The following is a 25,855-nucleotide window of genomic DNA, read 5'->3' on the forward strand; positions in this document are numbered from 1 at the left end:
CCAGCAGACCCTCACCAAATAGTGCATTTTAGCACCATGCACATGTTCTGCTGACAGTGCTTTCAGTGATTTTCCAGCTGAACCAAGCTGAAAATGCATGACCCAACTTATCCCATGTTCTTAAAAGCAAAATGTTGAGATATACCAGTCCTGACAGCTGTGGAGGATGGAACTGGGTAGGGAGAGGTAGGCAGATTAGAATGGTCTTGGCTAGTGTAGGATGTGAGCAGTGAGATAGCACCTAGAATTTCCATCAGCAGTGAGAACAATGAGAACAAGGAAGGTCGTATAGAATGGATGCATCTCAGAAGGACAAGTTCTGAGCCCAAATCATCTGTTGGTAGCAGCTGAAAATGGCTTTGGGGTCTTTGGGGTTAGCTGGGAAGGAGGACCTATGGCCAAGAAAAGAAAAAGAAAAGGAAAAAGAAAGAAGAAGAATGTAAAATAAGAATATCAGAGTACAGGGAAAGAAAATATGTTTCTTCCTCATGTTCTGCACAGGACTTGGAAACAGAGCCGAACAAGCTGGATGAGGTAGATCTGGACATGGTTCCTATGAGTGTGGAGCTAGAAGAGGAAGCTGATGGCTTGGAAGAGTACACCTTCCCAAAGTTTGCAGCTACCTATTTCCAGGGGTCTTCTACACATACACATATCCGGAGGCAGCTGCGGCACCCGCTACTCTACCATGATGACAAGGATAACGTCCTGGTATCTTGCTGCTTGTTGTCGTTAAACCTGCTTTCTCCACAGCCTTGGTTTTTATATCTCTCCTCATCCTTGGGTCCCCTGTCTCTGGCACAGCCCTTGGAACCAGAGACTTGAGAGCCAAGCAGATAGTCCCAAACATTTGTATGGAAGTAGTAGCTCCCATCAGCACTTTTTGGCACTTTGCAAGCGGGAACTTGGCACAGATACCTGCCTAAACCAAGATCTCTTGTAACCTTTAGTCTGCCTAAAAAGGGAACCTGAGCTTTGTTTTGATTTCTTCAGTTAGGCCTTGAGGGCAAAAACAGACTGGAAAGAAGCACCAGAGCTCACCCATCTCTGCTCTTGTTAAGGTTGCAAGTCTGAGTTAAGACAAAAGGGGAAGGCCCGGGCCTGCAGTATTCCCATTGAACCACAGGGGGATTGAAGAGGGATTTCTTCTCGATGCTAACGCAGCCTTGCCGAATGGAGGCTCCCATGCTGCAAAAACTTCACTATCTTTCTAGAACTTTCTACTTCTGGACATGATTGCTCCTGGAAGAGTTCACTGCACTGCTTATCTGTCCAGGGAGATAAATGCAGAGTGCAGTTCTACCAAGATTTCTCCACCTCAACTCCAGCTACAACATACCTGCAAGGTGCCTGTAAAGGGCATGGTGAGGACTTCGCAGTCACAGGGCAAATATGACATTCCCACTAGAACTGCATCCTCTTCCTTTAGCATAGAGTGTTGTGAATGTTGCTCTCATGCTGTTTGACATGAAAGTAAACTCCTGTTGTAAACAGCAGGAGGAGATAGGAATTCAAACAACTTGCACTGGGTGAAGGTAGAAAATGCTTTTATCTAAATCTAAACAGGTAGAAATGGCATGAGGCCATTGGTTCTGCTGGCAGTGTCTGACTGTGCTTTCTGCCATTACAGGCTTCTCTGGTTGTGTGGGCTATCATCTTGAGATTCATGGGGGACCTGCCAGAGCCAGCACTGTTTGCCAAGAATGCCAGCACCAAGAGCGGTTCTGTGATGACACAAATATATGATACGCTTGGCAGGAAAAACCAGGTCCAGTTCAGGAATGACAGCCCAGATATGGTGAGAGGAGCAGGTTATGTTTGTATTTTCATTTCCTTTCTTTGGCTTCTGTGCTGTTCTAACCAAGGATGAGAAAAGCAAAGTAACCTTTTTGTGCTACTGTACTTGGAATGCTAGAAGTGCAAAAGGGCCCTGTCAGTCCTGTAAAGACAATGCAGCAGGAGGGGACAAAACAAAAACATTTCCAATGTAAGCATCTTTCTGTCCTTAATGAATCATTTTTGCTGTGCATTAAACTAACTTTGTATAATGGTAATGTGTGTTGTAGAGACAAGGCAGAAAGGATAACAAGATGTCAAAGGGGATCTCTTCCCTGAAGCTGAAACGGACATCCAAGTTGATGGGGAAGGTAAGAGATGGAAATAAATTGCTTCCCCTAAGTCTCCTTGCCTGGAACCCTGTCTTCACCAGATGTCATGTGGCAGCAACCTCCAAGCTGTGAATTTGCACCCCTGCCAAGCCAGCCCAGCCCTGTGTACAGGATATATGCTACACTGTTCTTTTGAAACCATCTCCCTGTGCACTGCTGTCATTCATTCTCTGGGAGATGGACTCCATCCCTTCCTGCTGGAGAGTGACCCCTGAACACAATTTATGATTGAGAATTGTTGGTATTGCAGAACACTTTGCCCAAAGCCCTGAGCAGACTGAGAACATCATGTGCTAAGGGCTGTACAGGACAGCACAAGAAGGTTCTCCTACCCACTACTAGTGCTGTAACACTTCATTTTATAAGTCAGCTTGAGAACGAAGGGTGAAATATGAAAATTCCAAACTGCTCCTCCACTGAGCAGAAAGAGTTTTATCCAGAGTGATTGAGAAGGAATGTCCCTCAAGTGTGGGAGAGCTGCCTGGTAAGAGGGGAGGTTTCTAGAGCACTCGGGGGTTCTGCTTGTTTTTTTCAGGTGACAGACCAGCTGAGAGGTGGAGAAGAGGCTTTCCAAGAGGACAACTCAATCTCTGAGAGGCCTATGTCCAACCTAGAAAAAGTGCACTTCATTATCGGCAATGCAATCCTGCGTCCTGCCATCAGGTAGGAAATCTGTACCTCCTTTCTGGGACCAGGCAACCATTGCATCATGAAATCCAGCATCCGCTTTCCACAGTTCCAGGGCATTTTCCAAATGCTGGAATGTCTCTCATTTATCTCTGGGGATTCCTGACTGAAAGCCCTAGCTGGTCACATAGAACCCAGACTGTAGGGCACACGCCTCTTTGGAGGATGGTTCAACTTTATAAGAGGAAGCAGATAACTCCCTTACTGCCTTTACTGGTATCTTTATGTTGTAGTTTAGGTCAGCTCCACATACAGCTTTCTGAATACCCCACAGATAGGCAATGAGGCTCAGGGCTGTTACCCAAAACCACCTGAAGATGGAACAGCCCTAGTATGAGGAAGAAGAAACACTCAGAAGAGTAAGAAATATGGAATTCAGGTACACTAGGTGTATGAGAGGTGTTCATAACCTCAGTTTCCCAGTAGCCCTCAAGCAATGTCCCCAGATCAGAGACAGTTTTAAGGTCTGGCTTGCTAAGTACATCAGCCACTAGGAAAAGAAATCCTGCTTACAAGTGGTGTGAGGTTGGACCTTAGGCTAAGCGTGGTGTGAAGATAAGACAGGAGCTAGCTGGTTCTGACCTAACCCTGTGAATTCTCTCCTCCATTCTAGCTTATGCCACACTTTTCTGTAACAAAGCCCATAAGGACAGGCCCTGCTTTGACCACAGCTATAAAGCTGGATTCCTCTCTACATAGTTGCTTTGTTTCAGTCAATATACTCCCCAAAGCAGATCCTCAGCTGGCAAAAAATTGCCTTCAATCAATGTATCACACAGGCTAAGCATTTACTCCCTCAGTCTTTGTTTCATCATTATGTCCATCTGGAAACAAAAACCTCATCCGCCTTTTGTCCTCCCACATCAGACCTGCCAAATGTGTGTTCCAAAAGTCCAGAAAGTTCAAGATTATTTTTAAAGAGCAGTTTCATTTATATGCAGATTTTGCATCTGTTTCCCATATGTCCTTGCTGCAGGCAGCTTGCACTTTCAGAAGCTCAATCTGAAGCACCCTTTCCTCCATTCTCATCCAAAGACTCACTCCAAGTTTACCAAAAATACAAGTTTAAGCAGGTGTCCCCCTATCCTTACCCCAAAACCAACACATAAGCAGACAGACAAGAGCCACAAGATACAAAACACATTCTGTGGAGAGCTTAGAGCAAGTTTCACATATGGAGGGTCAGCAATGCTATTTCACACCTGGATGAGCCAGCAGATATTATCCCTGCGCAGTCCCTCTGCTTGTTATAGGAGGTAACCCAGCATGGGAATCACACTTGAACTGCTTGAGTAACAAGGCGTGGCAAAGGGCACTAGGTGTACCTTGAGCCTTTTCTTGCAAAAGCCATGACACAGTAATTTCCTGTGGTACATTACAGGTGGTACCCTAGCTCAGACCTACTTCATCATGCTGCAGTCATTCCAAGCGTGCAGTGGAAATGTAGCCAGAGACAGTTCAGGCAGTGACTCATTACCTGATGCTTTCATGTGTTCTATTACAGAGATGAAATTTACTGCCAGATTTGCAAACAGCTCACGGAAAACAGCAACAGGAGCAGCTATGCTCGAGGCTGGATCCTTCTGTCACTTTGCCTTGGTTGCTTTCCTCCTTCAAATACTTTTGTGAAGGTACACTACTATCCTCTCCTAGAGCTTAATGCCTTAGCTGACATGGTTTCTTGTGTATTTTGATGTTTTGATACAGATAGCCATATAACTGCCATAGCAGCTGGTGCTGTGATTTTAGCTGAAACCATCTCATCTCATATGCTTATCTGGGAATTCAAATTCATCTCCAAGCCCTACAAAATCCAGTAGAGATTTGGTCTTTTTCATCATTCATTAATTTCCAAATTTAAATGTATGATAAATCCACTTCATCACAGGAAAAAGAGACACAACCAACAATCCATGGCTCCAACTTGACATCAGCCTTCCTCCTAGACCTTAGAGGCAAACAGAATATATATGCCTGAATCGCCAATGTTGCTTTATTGACACCTTAGCTCAAATTATTAATCTAATGATTAAGCTATAATTAATCTAATCATAAATGCTGCTAAACGGACACTACTTGGAACAAGCCAGACAGAAGCCATAGATATATTTTGACATCAGTCTTCATTCCAAGACTGTGAAGCACACAGAACTCATGAAAGACATGACCATACCCTATTTCTCGGAATAATCAGTAAGATAACCAGGTGACCAACCCATGCTGACACTAAATACAAGTCCATGCTTACACCATGCCATCCAAGATAACAGAGCCACATGAACTCCACAAACTCAGTTTATCCAATCATTCTCATCCAATGCCCAATCTTAACCATGGACTTCAACTATTGATATTGCCAGAGAACTTGGTAAAACTAAAAGTAACCATCATTACTAGTCCTAACCTGCAATTAGCCATCTTCCCAGTGCCTTTATTCCTATAAAATGCAAAAAGACTTCAGGCTCTTCAGTTGGAAACACTAAACCTTGCTCTAACCTAATCATAAGAATAAAGTCTCCACTGTCTAGTATTTTTCATGTAGTTAAACACAGTGAACAGACTGACACAAGTCTTCCTCTTTAGACTAAAAGCTCTGCAGAATGAGGTAAAACTTGGTGTCTCAATCCCCCTTTTTCAAAACACTAATTCCATGCTTAACCTTTAATCCTGATGACTGTAGTATATCAGCTGCAGACAGTTTCTTAAGCTTTATGAGGATTAGGGTTTCCTAACTCTTTCTTATACTCTGTGCATATAGTACCTGTTGAATTTCATCCACCATGGGCCCGCAGGATATGCACCATATTGTGCTGAACGTCTGAGACGGACCTATGTCAATGGAGCACGGACTGAACCTCCAAGCTGGCTGGAACTTCAGGTAGCAGCTCCCTTTTTGTTTAATTATATTGACCTCTGTTACTTTATACCGGATTTTGTTTACAAACCTGTGCTAATAGATCTTCCTAAGTCAAATAAAGGAAATCAGTTGCACAAGGGGATTGCAGACCAGCTGCTTCTTAGATACACCTCTTCTGGCTATTCAGTTAGCCTAAATCCAGTGGAAAGTATACCTTAAGAGCTGCAACACGTGATTTGCAGGGAGGTATCTCCATCCACTCGGGGCCCACAGGCCAGAACCACTTCCTGAGGGAAGCTCTGCTGATCATTTGTAGAAAGAACTGAGCAGGGTTTATGCTTTTAAAATAGAAGGAGGAATGTGTATGATAGGGCTGTATTGTCCTTCCCCTTCTTTTAAGTGTCACCCTCATCATTAGAAGTCACACACATACACCCCCTTCAAGTGAAGGCCTCAGTTCAATTCCTTCCTAGATCTGAATGACCCAATTGCCTAACAGTCTCCTTGGGCAAAGTACTTGCTGCAGGCCATCTCTCCACTGATACATCTAAAGTTGTACCCAAAAGTCACCAGGCCAAATAAGACTCACAAGAAGTCTATCAGTCTACACTGTTGTGAGATAATCAGCTCCCCTGAGCTGTGGTGAGGAGAGAACTTGAGGCTAGTGCTGCTCCAGGGATATAATTAATACTTGAGACTCACCATGCATTGAAGAAGCTGTGTGGGCACTGGAAATTCATTTACAAAGAGTTGACTAGGGTGTATAGTGTGCAGAACTCTTAAATCTAAATGGCTTCTTCATTCTTCACAGAAAACTAAGCTTTACTCATAATTTATTTCTCTCATTCAACTCTGACTTCCAGGCAACGAAGCAGAAGAAACCCATTATGTTTAATGTCACCCTGATGAATGGCCAAAGCATCACTGTCCCTGCAGACTCTGCTTCCACTGCCAAAGAGATTTGTCAGTTCATAGCAGATAAGACCACACTGAAGGATTTGTTTGGTTTTTCGCTCTACATTGCTGTGTTTGATAAGGTAAAGTGTAGAAAAATAGAATGAGAGCTCCCTTCTCTTTCTGTGGAGTTGGTACTGTCAACCCAGCCTCACTGAGGACTCCCTCTGACTTTTAGAAGCACCCCCATCCCACTCCTGTGCTCAAACCAAATCAGTTCTGAATCCCAGCTGAATCTCAGGACCTGATAATTCTATTCTGCCTTTCTATGGCTAACAAATAGAAAATTGCAAACCACAGCTGCTTCAGCTTCCAACTTATTTTTCCCAATACCATCCCATGTACACAAAAATACATGTACCAAAGTACAACTTGCACATCCATCTGCTTACCTTTGCAGTTTTTCTTGCTGTCCAGAGACCAGGAGTTTTGGGTTTGTTGTCCTTCTCTCAGACTCAAAGCAGGCACTCCAATAAGCGTTGTCCCTTTGTCCTAGGTGTGGTCACTGGGTGGGGGACGAGATCACGTCCTGGATGCCATCTCTCAGTGTGAGCAGCTAGTGAAGGAGCGGGGCACACACGAACGCAATGCGCCCTGGCGGCTCTACTTCCGCAAGGAAATCTTCACCCCCTGGCACAACTCCCAGGAGGATCCTATCAGCACTGATCTCATTTACCACCAAGTCATTCGAGGCATCCGGTTTGGAGAGTATCGCTGTGAGAAGGTGGGTCTCCTTATTCATCCTCCTGAAGGGACAAAGCTATGTTAACATTTCCACATAAAAAAGCAGGAAGATGAATGTAGTTTTAAAGTGGCTGTGGACAGCCCTTCTCTTCTTAATCTGAACAAACACAGTCCAAGTGATTGTGCCAGCAGCCAGGCTGGCAGCTGCAATTCATTTTGGTTTATGTCTGCAACTTTCAGTTCACGTGGCACCTGGAGGCATGTCCAAAAGGGCAATGAAGGTCCTTTTAAAATATCTTTGCTAATAATCTCTTCGATGCTATGATTGTGTGAAGATCATCTCTCCTTATGCTGGATGACTGTCATGAGTTATTCACACAAAAACAGAGAAAATCCCGTTCCTAAGATGGATTCAAGATTGAACGAGGCTATCTGGACTTTGTGACAGTTTTCTAAGTCTTGTTTAATGGATTGATTGTTTCAGGAGGAGGATTTGGTGGAGATAGGTGCAAAATATTGTTACATTCAATTTGGAGATTCCATCCACAATGAACTTCTGCAGAAGGTGCTCCATGACTGTATTCCAGCAAAACAGCTGAAGTCCAAGCCCCTGGAAAAGTGGGTGAGCCTTATAACCTATGCACATGCTAAGGTAAGAGGTTTGTCTGGCACTGCTGGGTAACCACTCTGAAACACCAGCTTCTGCTTTTTTCACCATTTCCATTTACGAATAGTCTGTTGGGTGAAGAAGGAAAACCATCTCAGCTTATATTTCCCAAGTAGTTAAATAGGGGAGCAGAGAACCTTTACACTCAGTCTTCCATGTAAGGCCCAAGGCGGGGGAGAGGGTGTGTGTGTACAGAATGAAAAAGGTAGATTTAAATCTCTGAATAGAGTCTCTTTTCGAGCTCTCTATCTCCCATCTGACAGTCAAGTCAGGATGGGCATGGGATGGAAGATTGGTTTTCATCATTTCCACCCAAACTGTGTTAGACTCTGAACAGATCAGTCAGTGGGGATTTGAGGGAAATATGCAAACTACATGTCTGTGGGCAGCCTCAGCTGCATGTGGTTTGGCCCCTGGAGGCTGTTCCTAATTTGACTTTCTCCAGGTACCCTTGAGGGCTGCTGGGCATCTCTGGCATCAGGCTTGCTTTTTATTGTCTGCAGATCATGCAAAACAGATTTTACTGAGAAAACCTTAGGTCTCTTTGTCTACCACAGGCCCCATACACACAGGACCGTCTCTCCCGTCAGACTGTGAAGGGACAACTTGTAGATTTTGCTCGCTTTCAGTGGCCTTTGCTTTTTTCCCGATTCTTTGAAGTCACAAAGTTTTCAGGTAATACCTGGAGCCTGGGAGCAGAGGACAGATCTAAGATCTATAGAGGAGGACTTGATAGCATAGGTAAGGTTTTTTATTGCATTTTCAGGTCCCAGCTTGCCCAAGAACCACTTCATTGTTGCTGTAAACTGGAAAGGTATCTACTTCTTGGATGAGTCAGAAAAGCGGCTCCTTGAGCTGACCTTCCCAGAGATAACTGGCATCCACACCAACAGGTGAGTGTCCCAGAAAGACAAGATCTGAAAAAGGCTTCTCTGCCCATATCAGAAAGGATATTCCATGTAAGGGGGGAGGTGTACTTTCCCTGCTGCCCCCCAGGTGATTTGATCTGAGCCTGGAAAGGTGGTTTAGCCTCAATCTGGGAAACAGAAAGGGACAAGTTCTGAGCAGCTTGTAAAGGAAACATTGAAATGACTGAATCTTCCCAGCTGTTAGAAGGGATGACGATCCTGCTCAGTCAGAAAGGTATAAGGAAGCACAGACATGCATCAAGACAAGAATGGCCCAAATAACTAACATAGTTAAGCCATCATCTGTTACGCATGTTGGGAGTTTATATACTTCTCAGTTGTGATGGACCTGATTAGGATAACTGAGGGAAAGAGGGTAATCATTGGTTTGCTCAGGGCACACATCCTTACATCAGATCACTCAGTGATTAGGATCTCACGTACACAAAAAAACACCACTGTAAGGACTGTCACAGATTTAATCAGTTGCCCAGTTACTTATTCTGTAGTGAAGCACTTTTGTACAAACATGATGGAGTCCAGAGTGAACCTGAACCACTTCAGTCCTTCACACCTACCAACTCATGAGAAGGCAAATAAAGAACTACCAATACTCACTGTAAGGGAGTTGTCTGCAAAGAGGTGTAGGTGCCTTGGCTGTAATTGCAGGTGTGTCTGTAACTCTTTCAGATGCTCTGGTAACAAACTGTTCAATACTACATAGGGCAGTGAAGACATTTGGACAGAGTTGTACTCTCATTACACTTCGTGCCGAGGAGTTTGTCCTGACATCTGTAAACAGCGTTGTCATTGCTGAACTGGTGGTCATGTTCCTGGAAGGACTGAAGAAGAGATCACGATTCGCTGTGGCAATGCAGGAGAAAAAATCCCAGGGTAAGTCTTATAACTTTTCTACAGGGTAGGGAAGAAATCTTGGGAGAATACACAGCACTGATTGAAAGAGCCTAAAGAGAAGAGGGAGAACTTCAGCAAGAGTCCCTTTGCTCCAGGAGGGATGCTCAGTGATCAGCACAGCAGTATCTTTGCATACAAATTACCTTTCCTTCCTCCTTCTACTTCTTTGAGTATTTTATTTAGATAGTACAGTGTCCAGCCTGCTTATAGTAGGAAACTGGATCTAGGCTCCCTGGAAATAGTTTCCAGAAGAACTTCAGAGAGATGGTAAACTGGAATTTTCTGTGGAATACAGTTGGCTGGAACAGACAAAAGGGGATTAAAATGTAAACATTAACTTCACCTACTTACAGCTACTGAGTTTCTTTATATGATTTGCTACCAGTTCTACACACAAGGTCAGCATTCATTTAAATCAAATAGAGTTTTGCCATTGCCCTCAGTGCACCAAAATCAGGCTGTCAGAGGAAATGTGATTTCTCTGAAGTCTTACTAGATAATTAGCTGTATTTACACAAATCACTTACTATTACTAATTGAAGTCAGGCCTTCAAAATACAATTCCCTTGTCTTTCACATTGCAATCACTTTGCATTTTCTTTGACTGTCAAGCCTGAACAGTACTCCCTTATTCTGTTTCCCAGAAGACCCTGCCATCCTGTCCTTCAAGAAGGGAGACTTGCTAATCTTCACCGAAGACAAAAGGCTGGATGCAGACTCTGGCTGGATCTGTGCCCAGAATGAAAGGACAGGCAAAACAGGGAATGTATTTTTGGAAGATATCTACATCATTCCTTCTCTGACAAAACCCTCTAGTCAAGTACTGGTAAGACAAGCTGAGCACTCCCTTTGAAGAGACTGGAAAATAAATTATAACAGTGTTAAATATGATTAAATTTATAACTGGAAGTCAGTTGTTCCTCTAAAGTCAGATAAGTTCCGTACCTCCCATTGAAGCAAAGCATTTCATTCTGTCCTATCCAAAAACTAAACATAGCCAAAACTCTACACAGAAGACCACACTTGCCCAAAAGCAATAACTCAAAAAAACCAGTCTGTTCAATTGTTAGGGATTTGAGTTCCTGGAATCTGAGGCAATTCCTGGAAATGGGTGTGCAGTTGAATTTTCCTGCATTCACACCAGGCTTGCTTGGTGATCATACATCTCAAGGGAAGCTCTAAGTGCAGGTAGTTACTTTAACAGAATATGCTTTTTCAGTGAGTCAAGGTTTCCCATCAAGCACTCTGATAACAATTTTGTCTTCAGTTTTGGAGATTCACTGTATTTGATACAGTACTAAAAAGTAAAAAGCTGAAAATGTGGGGGAAAACACACTAGTAATAGGCAGGTGGATTTTTCACAAGTGTTGTGCTTTGGATAATCACATCCACATCCACTACTGTTTGGTCTATGGAAATTACTTCTTTAAGTATTCCCAAGTCTTTCTTGAGTCTCTGAAGATGCTGCTTAGGGAACAGAAAGTCTCCTCTGGCACACAGTACCGAATTTAGTGCATATATGCTGAGTAACCCATGACAATCTGTGCAGAGATCTGTGTCCATGTGACATTTCTACGTGGCTGTGTCATTCCAGAGTTTGCTGATGATGTCTCCAGACCAGAGGAGGACAGCTTCACAGAACTCCTACGTGGATGAACCTGATGAAGAAGATCTCGAAGTGAAGCCTTACACCCTAGAGGAGTTCTCCTATGAACACTTCAGGTGAAACTCTCTGTGTAGTGTGCACCCTAGGAAAGTTCTTATTGATCTTCAGTGACACATAAAGCCTAGGATGTAATGGCATCCCCCTTTTCTGATGGAGATGCCAATTGTTCTCCATAATTGTGACTTTTGATGTATAGAGTTTCTGGCACATGGCCTACTTGTATCTTTTATTTGCAGAAATGCAAAGGTAAGGATTGAAGAACCCCAGCTGGACTTGCTTCTTTGCAGCAGGCACTATTCTTACTTCTCACCCTTCTTCAGCACTTACCAGCTACTGAGGATACACAACATCACAGGCCTTGGACAGCAAGGGAAAAATTAGTCTTCTAAAACCTGTGTTCTGTTTTCAAGCCATCTTCCTTCTGGATCTACAAGAAACTACATCTCCTTGTTGATATGAATAATCAAAAGAGATAGGAGATCACTGTTTTGAGAAAGAACATGACTATGGAAGTCTGTGTGACAGTGACCTCCTGTGTTCATAGCAATACCGATCCAGTAATCCTGTGTTGCCTGCACTTGTCTTTGTCTTCATTCAGGACTCCTGAGAAGGAATCCATCAGCAAAGCTGTTCTCCAAAAATCCCGTGGGCGCAGTCAACTGTGGGCACATTCTAAGGAGCCCTTGAAACAGCCCTTGCTGAAGAGAGCATGCACAGACCCTGATCTTCCTGATTTGGCTTGTCAGGCCTTCATCGATATCCTTTCACTCATCAATTTGGGACCTGAGAACACTCAGGGGAAGGAGGAGCTAGCTGCATCCATTAAACTCACCTCCATTGGGATAATACTGCATCCACATTACAAGGGAGACATGTACATCAAGGCGGGGGGTATCAACTCTGTTTCTCTTATCTATAGAGGAAAGCTTCCTATTCCCTCCCAGTGCTCCTCAACTCCTGCTGGCTCACTTAACTGAGAATGTTGCTTTAGGAATGAGTGAGATCTACTGCCCAGAGCAGTAGCTAATATGCCCAGAGCGAGCAGCTAATACAGTACAAATCACAGCCAAGCAGTGACTGCTGCACAGGGAAAGAGGGTAGTGGACAGGCAGGGAATATATTCCAGACCCTCCTCCCAGTATTTGCCATTAGATATCGAAAGAGTCACAAACATGTTAGGATTCAGGTGAGACTTCTCATTTGCCTTCCAAAATTGGCCTCTTTTTTTCCTTAACAGCACATTCACCCATCATGAAATTCATGGGAGACTATCCCTCAAAACAGATGCACTCCTCTGTGGAAGTCACTGACCAGATATTTGTAGCAGCTATCCAGGAAGAGATCCTACGGGATGAAATTTACTGTCAGATTATGAAGCAACTGACTGAGAACAGAAACAGGTACTCACCTGAGTGCAAGCACCCTGCTTCTGCAGAGCCAGGCTCAAATGCAGGTGGTGATGAGGAACCTCAGCTCCTCATGGTGGTGGGGTGGAGGCAGAGGGGAAGGCTGGCCAAACGTTGGAGGGACACCTTCCTTCTTCCTTTTCCTGAGCAGTGCTATGGGGCTCACCTGTGCACAGCACTTTAGACTACAGACAGGCCACAGAGCATGACTGTCACTCATCTCCCTTGAGCTGCTGCTTTGCTGCCATCAGCATTCAGTGCTAAATTCTGTGCAATATGACATGAGGCAAGCAAGGTGTTACTAAAGCCTTCTTACTCCCAAAGCAGTCTGTGGAGTGAATAACGCAGTGCATAAAGTTCTTACATGCTTTCAGTGACTGCTCTGCCAGCCCTCCATTGGTTTGAAATTTTCCCAATGACAATATTTCCCTTCTATAAGCACAGAGTTCACGCTAGGTCTTTTATCACCAGTAAATACTTCTGAATAGTCATGTTAAGTAGTTTATACAACTGCCTTGCAGAACATTGATTACATGGGCCTTGCCTATGTGTAAGTCCCTGTAACAGGCTGGTGTTTTCTTTCCTCACTCATAAAATGATAATTTGACCTACTTCGAGGGGAACTGAATTGCTAAAGGAGGTTTAAAATAGTACTAATTATTAACAAAATGGTTTGTTTCTAGCTGCACTGCATCACTGCAAAACTTAGAGAAGGATCTTCCATTTGGTTTTCTTTCTTCTTGTTCCACAAATATTAAATTTAGTGGAACATTACTAACTATTAAACAGTAATTTTCATTCTGTGCACTAAATCTTCCAGGCTATTTAATGCATAGTCTGTAACCATGGTGCCAGTGCCATGCCTGATGCACTCTGCCAATTTAGCCAGTGTTTTGAGGGGCGTCACTGATGTGGAAAAAACACTGCTTGAAAGGCAGCTATTTCCATATACTTTCATTAGAACAGCCAGAGCAACAAATCTTTCTTCCTTCCCAGGCTACTGCACTGTGGACCATGTCCTGCTCTCAGATAGACACAAACACCACAGATCTATAAATGGGATTAAAATAGCATGTTTTCATCTGCAAAATCAGAGAAATAAATGGGAATAAGGAAGCTAGGACCTCCTCATTCAGCAGAGTCTGGTACCCATTCAGAGGCAGACCTGCTAACTTTCCCAGCCAAAACCACTTCACACCATTAAACATTTCAGAGCAATTCCTGGGACACAGCTGAAGTGTGTTCTGCTGGCTTTGAAGGTAGAATGACTGACCGCCTCCTGGCTGCAGAGCCTTTCTTACTGGTGAGGGTGAGATGCCAGAAGAACTTTGACTGTCAGATTTCACAAGTCCAGAGGCTGAAAGAACTGGCTTTCTGCCTGAAAGTTGTACAGACTTCATCTGGTGTGTTTAAGAACTGTACCTACCTCATTACACAATACCATCTACGTGCTTATTTTTCAGAGCATGAGCATGCTTGAGGGAAAGTAAAGATGCAAGAGCAAAGCTGTCTAGCACAGAGGGCAGGTGAATATGAACAGCTGATAAGGCGCAATCCAAAAGCATGTGTGCTTGAGCAGCATATTGACAGTGGCTTTCCAAGAGGATGGCACTGGGGCCACTGCTGCCAAGATGAATGTTAAACTGGAGCTTATGTTTATTCATGAGATTTGCAACTGTCATGAATATTTATCAACCAGGATTTAGCATTGTCTTCACATATGGACTCTGGCTGTTGCACAGAAAAATCACTGCCAGTTCCCATGAGAAGGCACTGTTGATTAGCAGCTCTCTGCTGAACAGCAGTACATACCATTATGGGAGAGTGTTTGTTTCTCTTCCCTGTAGTTGGTGTGTGGTCAAACAAAGAATTATATGTGTCTAGAGCAGAACTGTTTGCTTTGTGTTCACAGGTACAGCGTGACCAAGGGCTGGCAGCTCCTTTGGCTCTGCACTGGCATGTTCCCACCCAGCAAGTCACTGCTAAAACATGCCCAGAAGTTCATGGAGACACGTCAGAAAGAAACACTGGCCCTGGAGTGCAGTCGGAGGATTCAGAGAGTGATGAGGTAAAGGATCTGGCATCTCCCACCTGAAGGGGAACAGGGGGTCCCATATGTCAACCTGACCAGACTCACAGGGAAGTCTGCTTGCCTCCCTGGGGCCAGGGTGAGGGACTTCACCAGAAAACTGACTTACTTGATGTGGTCCTGCCACTACCATCGTTTTTTAGTCTTTCATGTGGGCAATGAGGACATCTCTTCAAGAAGCCTGAGACTCAAGAAGTACTTCAAGGGCCTTGGGGTGACTGGTGCAGGGTTAAGGAGCCCAAGTAGTGTTCTCGTCCTTCCTGCCAGTCACAGTCAATGACTATGGTTACATCAGAAAAATCTCACTAATGAGTTCCTGGCTCCGTGACTGATGTCAGCATCAGAATTTGGGGCTTTTTGACCGTGGATCAGTCTACACGGCACCAGGCCTGCTCGTGGCAGATGGGGTATGTCTGTCCCAAAGGGGGAGAAGGATTCTAGCCCAGGAGCTAGATGGGCTCAGAGACAGGGCTTTAAACTAGGTTTGAAGAGGAAAGGGATTAATACAAGGCTTGCTAGAAATGAGCAAGGGGCTAGCATGCCACAGTTGTAGTCCAGATCCACAGGGCAATTTAAATGCATCTATGCATTCTCTTACAAACTTTGAACTAGTAAGAGGGGTCTGTGTCACAGTTACCAACATTATAACAAGTTCAGTATTACACATCATCACTTGACTCCCAGAGCTGGGTATGTTGGTACAATGAACATGACGCAACCAGAGAGAGCAGAAGGGCTACCGGGATTTCAGGAAGCTTCAGCTAAACTGTAGGTGTAAAGTTTTCCTAGACTCTTTCAGGCACTGGAATTACCCAGCTTGACACTCCAAGAACAAGCTTAACCCCAGCCTTCCTCCTTTTGATGCTGCTGTGAGTTACCATGTTCCTGCCACAGACCTCTTCAGTAAAGAAGCTGCCCAATGATTTCTCCCTCCTGCTCCTCCAGTCTCCCCTTTCTCTTAGGCTGGGCCCTGCTTTTGGTCTGTAAGCCCTGTGGGTCAGGCTGGAGAGGAATGCTAACACAGTGGCTGTCTCAATGGATGGTTTTTGGCACTGCTGGGAAAATGTCACTGCACATTGAAATCACTTTTGAAGTGCCTGAAAAATGCATGGCGAGGAGTGCTATTCATTGTTCTTTTTTTCTATGGAGAAGACTGAAAATTTCCTGCCTCCCTATATCATGTGCTATTCATGCTGTAAACCCTGTTGAGCTGTACAGAGCTTCTTTAGAGTGGGGAAACACAGAAGAAAAAGCAGAATGGGCTGTTTGGGAGGAGAATTCTATCTGCTAAACTGTCCCAGATCTGGAGGCCGGGGGATGGGAAGAGGAACAAAGACAAATTTTGTTGTCCTGTGATTAAACCTGCTCTGAATAGAATATTGCAGTTGGAAGTGACCTGCAGTAATCATCTAGTCCAAATTCTCCCTGTAAGTATACTGCTGTCTTTGGAAAAGGGAGCACAGGAAGCTCAGAAGCCTGACATACAATACATAGAGTAGAAGCCAAGTGAGCCCTAGGGTACACCTTTTCCTCCATAAAGAGCTTTACAGCTTCATCCCCAGACTCCTGGCCAGGGAACCAGTGAGCACCCTGATGAGTGTTAAGCAGAACTTGCCTTGGCAACAAGTTCCTAGCTGAGGCTGCAGCCAGGCTGCTGCACTTCCTTGGTCTCCTGTGGCCTCTCTCTCCTGCAAGTCCAGGAATGGATGGCTGAGTAGGGTAGGTCCACACTCCCTACAGTGCCTGCACAGAACCAGAGCACATGCTGTTTAATTTAGTTACAGTCAGGCCTTCCTTCTCCAAATGGAACTGCTATTTCAGTTAATAGAAAAAACCCTAGTTTTCGACTCAAGCTGGGTGCCAGACTAAGCTCTCTTCTCGAGGGACTAGGCCCAGTGTAAGAGAGGAGCTTGGCCCTAAGCTGTGGTGTACAAAACCTCCAAACAGCCTGCTCTGTGCCACTGAGGGCAGGAAAATACCAGCCCCAGAAGGTAATGTGCTAGATCTGTTCTCATTTTAACTGTATCAAGGCACAACTCAGACTTCAGAGCCAGTTCCTTTGCTTTGCTCTGAGATACAATTTCAAAGAACTGGGATTGTACAGTTTAAACTCCTTGAGTCAGTGATTACATGCCAGCTCTTATATAAGGTGTAATGCTTCTAGCAGCACTCCAAACTTTCATGGGACTTGTCTCCTGCTCTGTAACTCGTTTTGTATCTGAACACATCTTTTTGCAAGAGTTAAATAAAATGTATTCCTCCTTGTGGCCACTATCCTCGTATTTCAATAACAGTAATGAAAAACGCTGCTAAATACATAGAAGGGGTAATGGTACTGGCTAGGAAGGTGCAACCTATTAATGCAACCTCCTTGCAGAGTAGAACAGACTTTTAAAATACATGCTAACAGGACCCTCATTTTCTTGCTGTTAATACACTGATGTTTGCAACAGGGTGAAGGTCCATTGTAGCCTGCCCCATCGCATAGTACTAGCATTCTGGATGGAGTCTGTTGTTTGGATGGGATACTGTTGTTCAGTTCCTCAAAGATTAAACACCCAACACTGATCTTTGTTGTGGTGATGGTGGCATTTTCCAGGAGTGGCTCCAGGAAGTGGGCACCGCATCCTGTGGAGGTTGAGGCCATCTTACAAAATAACACTAAGATCTCACACAAGATCTGCTTCCCCAATGAAACAGAAGAGGTGAGAGCTTACTTGTTTTCCCAGCCATGACGTGTTCATGCAGGAGCAAGTTTAAAGCTATTCCATGTTCCTGTTTCTTCCTTTTCTCTGTGTAACAAGAGTCTTGTTATCTCATAGACATTTGATGTGGGAACAAACACCAAAATCCGCACTCTGTGTCAGAGCATTGCCTCCAAATTGCAGCTGAGCTCCTGGGAAGGTTTCAGCCTCTTTGTGAAGATTGCAGACAAGGTAACACTTCTTGACTACTGGGGCGTAGCCAGACTGCCCCCTCCTCTCTTACTTACCAGATCACCTAAGCAACAATGTATGAAGCCAAGCAACAGAGCGGGTCATTACTGCTTCTGTCTTACTAAGAGAATACAATCTAGACTCAAACTTTTAGCACCTGATAGTTACTTTGGGTCTCTCAAAGGGGCTGGATGAAGATGCAGAGTTTCTATTAGTCAATCAGTACAAAGGTAGTACTAAAACCAGAGAAGACAGACCAGTCAATTGCTGGAGAGGTCCCTTCTCTGGAAATGTGATCAAAGAAAAATCTGGGTCTAAGCAAAAGGAGTTTCTCATGTGCTATGTTCCTGAAAAGAGGAACCCAGTATGTACCAAACTTTACAAAAAAGAAATGGCTAAGAATGAGGTAGGCATCTTCAACTTGACTTCAATAAGCAGGTTGGTAATTAAAAAGCAACAGAAGTCACAATAAAAATCCCTGTTTGAAATATAAATAATTTCAGACATTGTCATCCTATTTATGTCTTTTTTTCCCCTTGCCTGTCTTTCCTGCCATAATTATGCTCTCTCACTGTAGACAGGGAATAAAATCCCCTCAGCTTGATGTTTGGGTATGTTGGCACAGGCAGTACTACGTACGACCTGCTAATCCCTCCTTTCTCCCCTTCATTGCTTGGCCTCTTCCAGGTGATCAGTCAGAATGAAGCAGACTACTTTTTTGACTCACTAAGGCAGGTGACAGACTGGAACAGGAGGAACAAACCAGGGAAAGATGGTAAGGAGAATGCCAGCCAGCATGACAAGAAGGTGCATGAGATGCTGTGTTGAACTGGGGAAGCAGCAAATTTATCTAGTAGGATTTACTCCATCTTGGGAAGTGTGTGGCAGAGCCTTATTGTAACTTTTTTGTTTGTAGATGCATGGCTACTGCCTGCACCAGCAGTAAGATCCAGTGACCTGCTGCAGCCAAGCACTGGCTATGAGAAACATCAGAACATCTTTTTGGGGGCATCTCTCCAGAGATTTTAAATTAGTACCAAAGATTTTTTTTTTACCTGTTGCATCCCAAACACACAAGTTTCATAGGCTGATCCTCTTGACAATCCAAGGCTCATGCACTGCCAGGTCAGCTATCAGCCGACACATGTTATTTACACAGTGTCACTCCCATTCCTTGGGCTATTACAAAATTGTTGTCTAGGTTATTACCTGATGATACCAAAGCACAAGTTGTATTGCCAGTATATCAACCAATATAATGCTAAAGACAGCAATTCTGTGCAATTTACCTCCATGTTGCCCAGGGAGGTTGTGAATGCTCCATCCCTGGCAGCGTTCAAGGCCAGGCTGGACGAAGCCTTGGGTGGCATGGTTTAGTGTGAGGTGTCCCTGCCCATGGCAGGGGGTTGGAACTTAATGATCGTAAGGTTCTTTCCAACCCTAACTATTCTATGATTCTATGTATAACATACATTTTGAAATCTACATCAAAATCCCCTTAAATTTCATATTTATTTGTCCTGACTTTTGCTTATTTCATTAAAACCTCCTGAAGCACTATGTATCTAAGACTTCCCTCTTCTTCCGACAGCTGATACAGCTGCTAGGAGCTCTGAAAATCACAGCATAAAGATGGGGGGACACTAAATCACAGTTCATTTCTATAAACATGGCTATAGGGAATGTACCTGCATCAGTATAACAGAATTCAGATGTGCTGCACATTAGCAGGCAGCTCTCATGAGCACCAAGAAATAACAAACACTCGTATTGCAGGCATCTTCAGTTTCTTCTTCCATCTCTGAAGAGCTTGCACTGACCACTGCATGATCAGTATCCAGGGACTGACAACTAATCACTTATCTTAATCACTAATTAATTAATCACTTTCTTGGTCATCTAAAATGGATGGCCTTTTATGCTTTTTTGTTAGCATTTTTTTTTTGTTGCTATTAAGATCAGAATTACATTTCTGAAGAAACTCACAAGCTATTTAAAAACTGCACAACTCTGAAGCGCACAGAGAATACTAACAAGATCTTGTTTCCTTAGGGGCTGCTATGTCTGTGGCTTATAAGGTGTACTTCATGAGAAAGCTGTGGCTGAATGTAACTCCTGGGAAGGACCTGAAAGCTGATTCAATTTTTCATTACCACCAGGTAACCAGCTCCTTAAAGCATAAATATAACAGGCAATGTGATCCAAGAAATCATCCTGAGAAAGCTAAGTCTGCTGGAGTATTACCGAGGCCTGCATTATAGAGCCTCCAGAGGAATGCCTCTGGAGAGCACAACTCAGCCCCAGAAGGTGGCTTATTTCTCACAGTGTTCACAACTTAGCTATATTGCTTATGTTAGGAGCACAGCTCCCTCATGTAATTGTTCTCTGGAGGTGCTAATCTTGCTCTGTAATTGTATGGAGAATCATAGAATGATTTGGGTTGGAAAGGACCCTTTAAAGATCATCCAGAGAACCTGCAGGAATCAAAAGTTCTTGGGATGTCTTCGGACTGTGTTTGGCAAGACTCACATCCTGACCTCACAGCTTTAGAATGTGTAAGCCAGTGTTTGCTTCAGCCCATTCTGTCTGGATTCAGAGCCAGTCTCTTCCAGGAGCTGCCAAAGTACCTCAGAGGCTACCACAAGTGTTCCAAGGATGAAGCTGTCCAGCTTGCAGGGCTGATTTATAAAGTGCGCTTCAACAATGACCACACACAGCTGGCAATCATCCCCAAAATCTTGAAGGAGCTGGTGCCAGACAATCTGCTCCGAGTAATCTCACCAGATGAGTGGAAGAAGGTAAGAACATGAGCTTTCATGAATTACACTACTTGCACAGAGAAATCAATCCACACTAGAGTTTCAGTCTGACAGTCTTTGAAAGCACTATGGAGGGACACTATTGGATGTTGCTGGTTTGCCTCTTAGAATCCAGATTTTGCATCCTCTCTACCAAAGCTCTGAAAGGTATCTGCAGCCCTGGATGACTGTTTGAAATGTGCATCTCTCCTGGAGATATTAATCTATTTCCAGTCCCCAAAAGAAGAGTTAGAGATAGGAAAGTCAGTGATGGGACTGGAGATTGAGGAGCTTGAAGGGAAAGAGAAAAGTAAGATGTGTGCTAAACTTTTCATAGCTTGGCCAGCACATCAGTCACCTTGTACCATGTGTATGCTACTCACAGCAAAAAAGGTCTTTTATCCACCAGAAGGCAAGGTTTCAGCAGGTACTTACCACTTAGTCCACTGAGGAAGACATAGGACACAGTTTCAAACAGAGGGAAAATTCACCCTACGTGTTTCAGCAGAAAATGTGATATATATCTGTGGGTGTTGAACACTGCTTTTCTTCCATCCCATATTGCCCTCCACCCTCAAATCCATTCTCTTGGGCTCCTGGACTCATTAGGTAAGGGACACTGGGGAGGGTCTGACTCTACCTTGTCCCATGGCAAGGCTATTTCATTTTCAGTCTTCTGACTGTTGCTGTGGGTAAAAGACTGATCTTGGTGATGATCTGATGCTGTCTTTAGTGCTAATGCTGGACACTGGAAACCTGCCTGTTTCCAACTGAATGGGGTTTGTATTCTTTTTTCTAAACAGAGCATTACTGCAGCATACAGTAAACATGAAGGAAAAACTGTGGATGAGGCCAAGATTGCCTTCTTGAAAATGGTATACCGGTGGCCAACATTTGGATCAGCCTTCTTTGAGGTGAAGGTAGGTTTAAAGGCCTGGATGAATGGCTTTGATAGTAGACCAGCACTGGGGCATATGGACTGACTATAATTCCATATTTGTGTAAGTATAAAGCTGAATTCCCATAATCTACTAAGGAAAACTCAGTTACTTGAAAGTGACATTTTTATCCATCCTGAACTACGCCTGTTATTTACTGGCTATGTTGTTGTTCTAGTCATAATACCTAATACTACAACTATGCAGTAGTTGTAGGGAGGTTTTAGTTACGTAGATACTTAATTGTCCCATCACTGGTATCCACAACAAAATGCTGCCAAATCTTGTGTCTCTGGGGACTCTTCCCTCAAAACAGAACTGTGCTGATCTTCTCATTCTGCAGTGGATACCTCCAGGAATCATTTCCCACTTGCTACCTTTAATTTGTCTTTGCTAGGTTCTTAACTGGTTTGCAACCAACTATTAATCCTATCATCAGATTGCTTAGGAAATAATGGATCTGATTCTGCTTTTATGTAACAGCTGCTCAAGTCATCAATATATGGCCAAAAAAGTCATCCTTAGCAATAGCTGCACAATATTGAAGAGCTTTTTCTTTCAGTGTTTATCTGGTAGAGAGAATGAGAAGCACTGGACACTGGTAAAGGTCACTGTGCAGTTGATACGGATCATTTCTTCGTTTTCTACTTAACTTGCTCTGTTACTTGTTTATAGCAAACCTCAGAGCCAAATTTCCCAGAGATTGTGCTGATTGCAATCAACAAGCAAGGAGTCTCACTGATACATCAGAAGACAAAGGTAACAGTTGCTTCTCAAGAGTCTGTGTAAAGAAGGATTTAATTGACTGTGCTAATTTAGGGACAGCAACAAGGACCTTCTCCCTGAATGGTAGGAGAGGATAAGAGTCCCTCAATTTATTCTCTCCGTGAAACCGAAGGAAATGTTACTGCCTCACATCACACTTCTTTGCAGTTTCCTGGCAAGGAAACAGTACAGAACATCTCTGAAAAAAATAAGTGTAATCATGATGGACATGGGCAAAGGCAGATGATGGACAGTGCACTAGGGAACCTGCCTTAGACAAATGCTTTGCAGGAAACCCAAGTTGTCTAAAAGACCGGGTCGAATGACACTGTTTAGCACCTCTCTAATCCAAACAGTTTGGTCCTAAGTTCCCAGGCAGAAGTGTTCATGAATATCACTATTTGCTTCTAATAGGAAAACAAATAGCCAGTGAGTTTTAGATCATTGCAAATACAACAGCAGTGTGCTAAGGCAATCACTCACTTAACTTGGTGAAAATACAATATACCACTAGTCTGGATGCAAGAACTACCTTGATCCACTGTGTTTACAAACGAAGTGGGAAAGAAAAGAATGCTCTGGCTTTACAGGTTTTCTCACGTAACAGCCTGTTTTCATTTGAGAAATGTTCTAGAGCTCAGTTTGTTTCCCCTTACAGGATATTTTAACAGTCTACCCCTTCAATAAAATCTCCAATTGGAGCAGTGGGAGCACATACTTTCACATGACAATAGGGAACCTGGTACGAGGAAGCCGGATCTTATGTGAGACATCTCTGGTAAGAAGGGTTTTGTCAACTTACACACAAGAAACTTGCATGTATGAGTCTATGTTTTCCTTTACATCCAGAATTGCTACAAAACACTGGTGTCAAAACAGATGTTAAAGTGCAGGTACAAAAAGCATTCACTGCTATGTCAATAAAACTGAAGTTTAAAACTGGTTCAGTGCTATTTAATGACATCCGATACAAAGCTGTAAGCCACAGAGACACATGAAAATAGTAATTCCGCAAATTTTTCTTCCCAAATCTATCTGAGACATTAAGGAAAGACTGTACTTACCCAAAATACTATGTAGGAGACTTTTTGTCATGCATGGTTCGATCCATCTATACAGTAATGCCATCCTTGTAAGGTTTTACACTTGAGTGGTATCGCTTCTTTAAGAATTGGTTTCAGATTGCCCACACTCTCAGACAAGCATCACCGTATTCATTTTTAAAGGTAAATTTGTAAATATAAAAGGAAAACATGTAAGGGCTAACTTCTCTCACAAAAAAGTTTGGATTCCTAAGCATAAGATGTCAATCTATAGAATGAATGACAAGGAGACAGGGAAGAACCAAAGAAGAAAATAAAACAGGGAGGACATTATAGTTATTTTTGCTTCTGGAGCATTTTGAGAGATGTCAGATCTTTTTCTTTTCTGACAGGGTTACAAAATGGATGACCTGTTAACATCCTACGTTCACCTGCTAATGAATGCTGTAAACAAGCAAAAGCACCTCTCAGCCTGAGAGCAGAAACAGAACCCATGACCTGTGTCTGTGCCAAACTACCTGTAATTTCATCTCCCAGAAGAAATGCCGTTTAATGAGCTTGATGACTGGTCTTGTGATCACACACTGAATGAACTGTGTTACTGAAATGCTACAAGAGAAGCTCAAGTAGGCATGTGCTTTCAAGCATCTGTAATGCTTGTCTGTCTTAGATGTAGTATAAGAATTCCATTCAGATTATGGATTTAGAGAAAGTCCAGCTGGATTTTAATGTAATATGGAGGCAGGAGGATGGAGGAACCGTAATATGAAAGCCTCTAAATTTCCTCTGTTCTTAAGGAGAGATACACATTAACAGTTGTCTTCCTTTTGGAAAGAAAATGCCAGCTTGTTGTATATGTGCCCTTACCAAATGTACAAACCCCTCGAGTCTTTGCAAACAAAGGTAATGTTATTTTTTTTTCCTCCTATTGGAAATTCTAAGCGTGGGGAAATGCCCTTTAGTAGTAGGATAACTGAACACCTTGAAGGGTAAGATGCTGGTTTTCATCCTTTTATCACTAAGTTACGTGCTGTAAGCTACCGTGGACTATGACAGCTACTTACTGTCAGAATCTTAACAGTCATTCCTTTGTGATGCTAAATTAGCAGACTGTCCACTGGTTTACCACTGCCTTGGTTAAATTAGTTTTCTTTCTTCCTTCTACATTTTGCAATGTACTTGGTAACAACTGCTTTCTACTATGCAGTTTCTAGTAAGCATAAACAAACTCTGAAATAAGTCTGGATTTTGGGTCATTACTTTTGCTCCTACTTCAAGTTACAGATGTGCTATTCAGTGCAAGTCAGACTTGAAGAATGCAGTCTAACAGACATCTGCTGAAAAGAGACTTTTCTGCTCTGCAAAAATTTTCTCAGCTTGGAGTCATGCAGACATTCCTTCATGAGACAAGAATTAACAGTTTTAATTTCTCCTGATCTTTTCTATTTCCTGTTTAGCAGGCACTTTGAGTGGTAAAACTTGTTCATATCTCAGACCTCTGAAAACACACAACTTTGGCCCTTTAGGAACCATAGCATTCCCAGAGTATGTAAAGGATATACATACACACTGTGGTGGTTCTAAGCTTAGACACTTACCCCATCAGAGAATAAATATTCCTTCCTCAACAACAAGCCCTTCCTTGCTCACAGTGAAACACGGACATGTCTTAAAGCATTTACATCAAGTTCCTTGAGACACTGCCTGGCAGGGCTGGAATAGCAGCTCTGCTAGATCTCTCTTAATTTGCCAAGGTATGCACAATGGTTCTCTTGTTCCCTCTGATGTGTGTGTGTGAAATTCAAACGGTGATAGGAGTTTTGTACATGGGTGGCAGGGAAGAGCCCCACTCTCTTTGTGCATATGAGTGCCATACTTGTCAGAATAGTTGATCGGTTTGCATGCAATCAGATATTCCTGCTGTAGTGACCATTGCTGGCAATGGAAATGTCTGAGACTAATGATTTGTTTTGTCATCCTATGTAAGAAGCATTCAATACTTCACCTGTACAAAAAGAAATTTTGCAGCGAAACTGTATTGTTTCTGGTTTTTAAATAAACACTGCAGAAAATCAACCACAATGCCTTTTTTTAACAAGGAAATGGAGTATTTGCTCTATATTCATGTAACCTAAACCCACCAAATATCCGCTACAGCCTGTAAACAATCAAACCATCCCATCTATTTGCCATACAACACGATTTGTTGTATATACACGAATCATACTCGCCTACAACATGATTTGTACAGCACAGCCTTTAAAAGCTAATATCCCATCAACCAACACATCACTGGAAAAGCAGCAGAGATCCAAAACATGAGCTCACCACACCACTGCATCAGATTTGGGCAACCCCCAGCATTCCTCAGGGC

General features: G+C 43.3%; 1 protein-coding gene across 3 annotated transcripts in view; it reads left to right on the plus strand.

Annotated features, from left to right (window-relative positions):
• The window catches only part of MYO7B (myosin VIIB), a 48,204-nt gene extending 23,947 nt beyond the window's left edge, over nt 1-24,257 (plus strand). Inside the window, exons 25-50 of one of the 3 annotated variants that reach the window (XM_057426412.1) lie at nt 502-711; nt 1,631-1,798; nt 2,067-2,147; nt 2,704-2,831; nt 4,360-4,486; nt 5,614-5,733; nt 6,576-6,749; nt 7,163-7,390; nt 7,835-8,002; nt 8,575-8,692; nt 8,784-8,910; nt 9,650-9,819; nt 10,485-10,666; nt 11,435-11,562; nt 12,105-12,262; nt 12,753-12,906; nt 14,825-14,980; nt 17,601-17,706; nt 17,824-17,937; nt 18,625-18,712; nt 19,990-20,096; nt 20,550-20,735; nt 21,539-21,655; nt 22,349-22,432; nt 23,097-23,216; nt 23,874-24,257. In XM_057426412.1, the coding sequence (XP_057282395.1) occupies nt 502-711; nt 1,631-1,798; nt 2,067-2,147; nt 2,704-2,831; nt 4,360-4,486; nt 5,614-5,733; nt 6,576-6,749; nt 7,163-7,390; nt 7,835-8,002; nt 8,575-8,692; nt 8,784-8,910; nt 9,650-9,819; nt 10,485-10,666; nt 11,435-11,562; nt 12,105-12,262; nt 12,753-12,906; nt 14,825-14,980; nt 17,601-17,706; nt 17,824-17,937; nt 18,625-18,712; nt 19,990-20,096; nt 20,550-20,735; nt 21,539-21,655; nt 22,349-22,432; nt 23,097-23,216; nt 23,874-23,957 (3,603 nt within the window). In that variant the 3' untranslated portion in view covers nt 23,958-24,257. Of the gene's footprint in view, nt 1-501; nt 712-1,630; nt 1,799-2,066; nt 2,148-2,703; nt 2,832-4,359; nt 4,487-5,613; nt 5,734-6,575; nt 6,750-7,162; nt 7,391-7,834; nt 8,003-8,574; nt 8,693-8,783; nt 8,911-9,649; nt 9,820-10,484; nt 10,667-11,434; nt 11,563-12,104; nt 12,907-14,824; nt 14,981-17,600; nt 17,707-17,823; nt 17,938-18,624; nt 18,713-19,989; nt 20,097-20,549; nt 20,736-21,538; nt 21,656-22,348; nt 22,433-23,096; nt 23,217-23,873 lie in introns of those variants that run through there. The other 2 variants (XM_057426410.1, XM_057426411.1) reach the window with 2 other exon arrangements.
• Nucleotides 24,258-25,855: the final 1,598 nt, after the last annotated feature.

This window comes from Pezoporus wallicus, unplaced genomic scaffold (assembly GCF_028554395.1).
Source record: "Pezoporus wallicus isolate ANWC-B61680 ecotype Strahan unplaced genomic scaffold, APGP_CSIRO_Pwel_v1 contig_8872, whole genome shotgun sequence".
Classification (NCBI taxonomy): Eukaryota; Metazoa; Chordata; class Aves; order Psittaciformes; family Psittacidae; genus Pezoporus; species Pezoporus wallicus.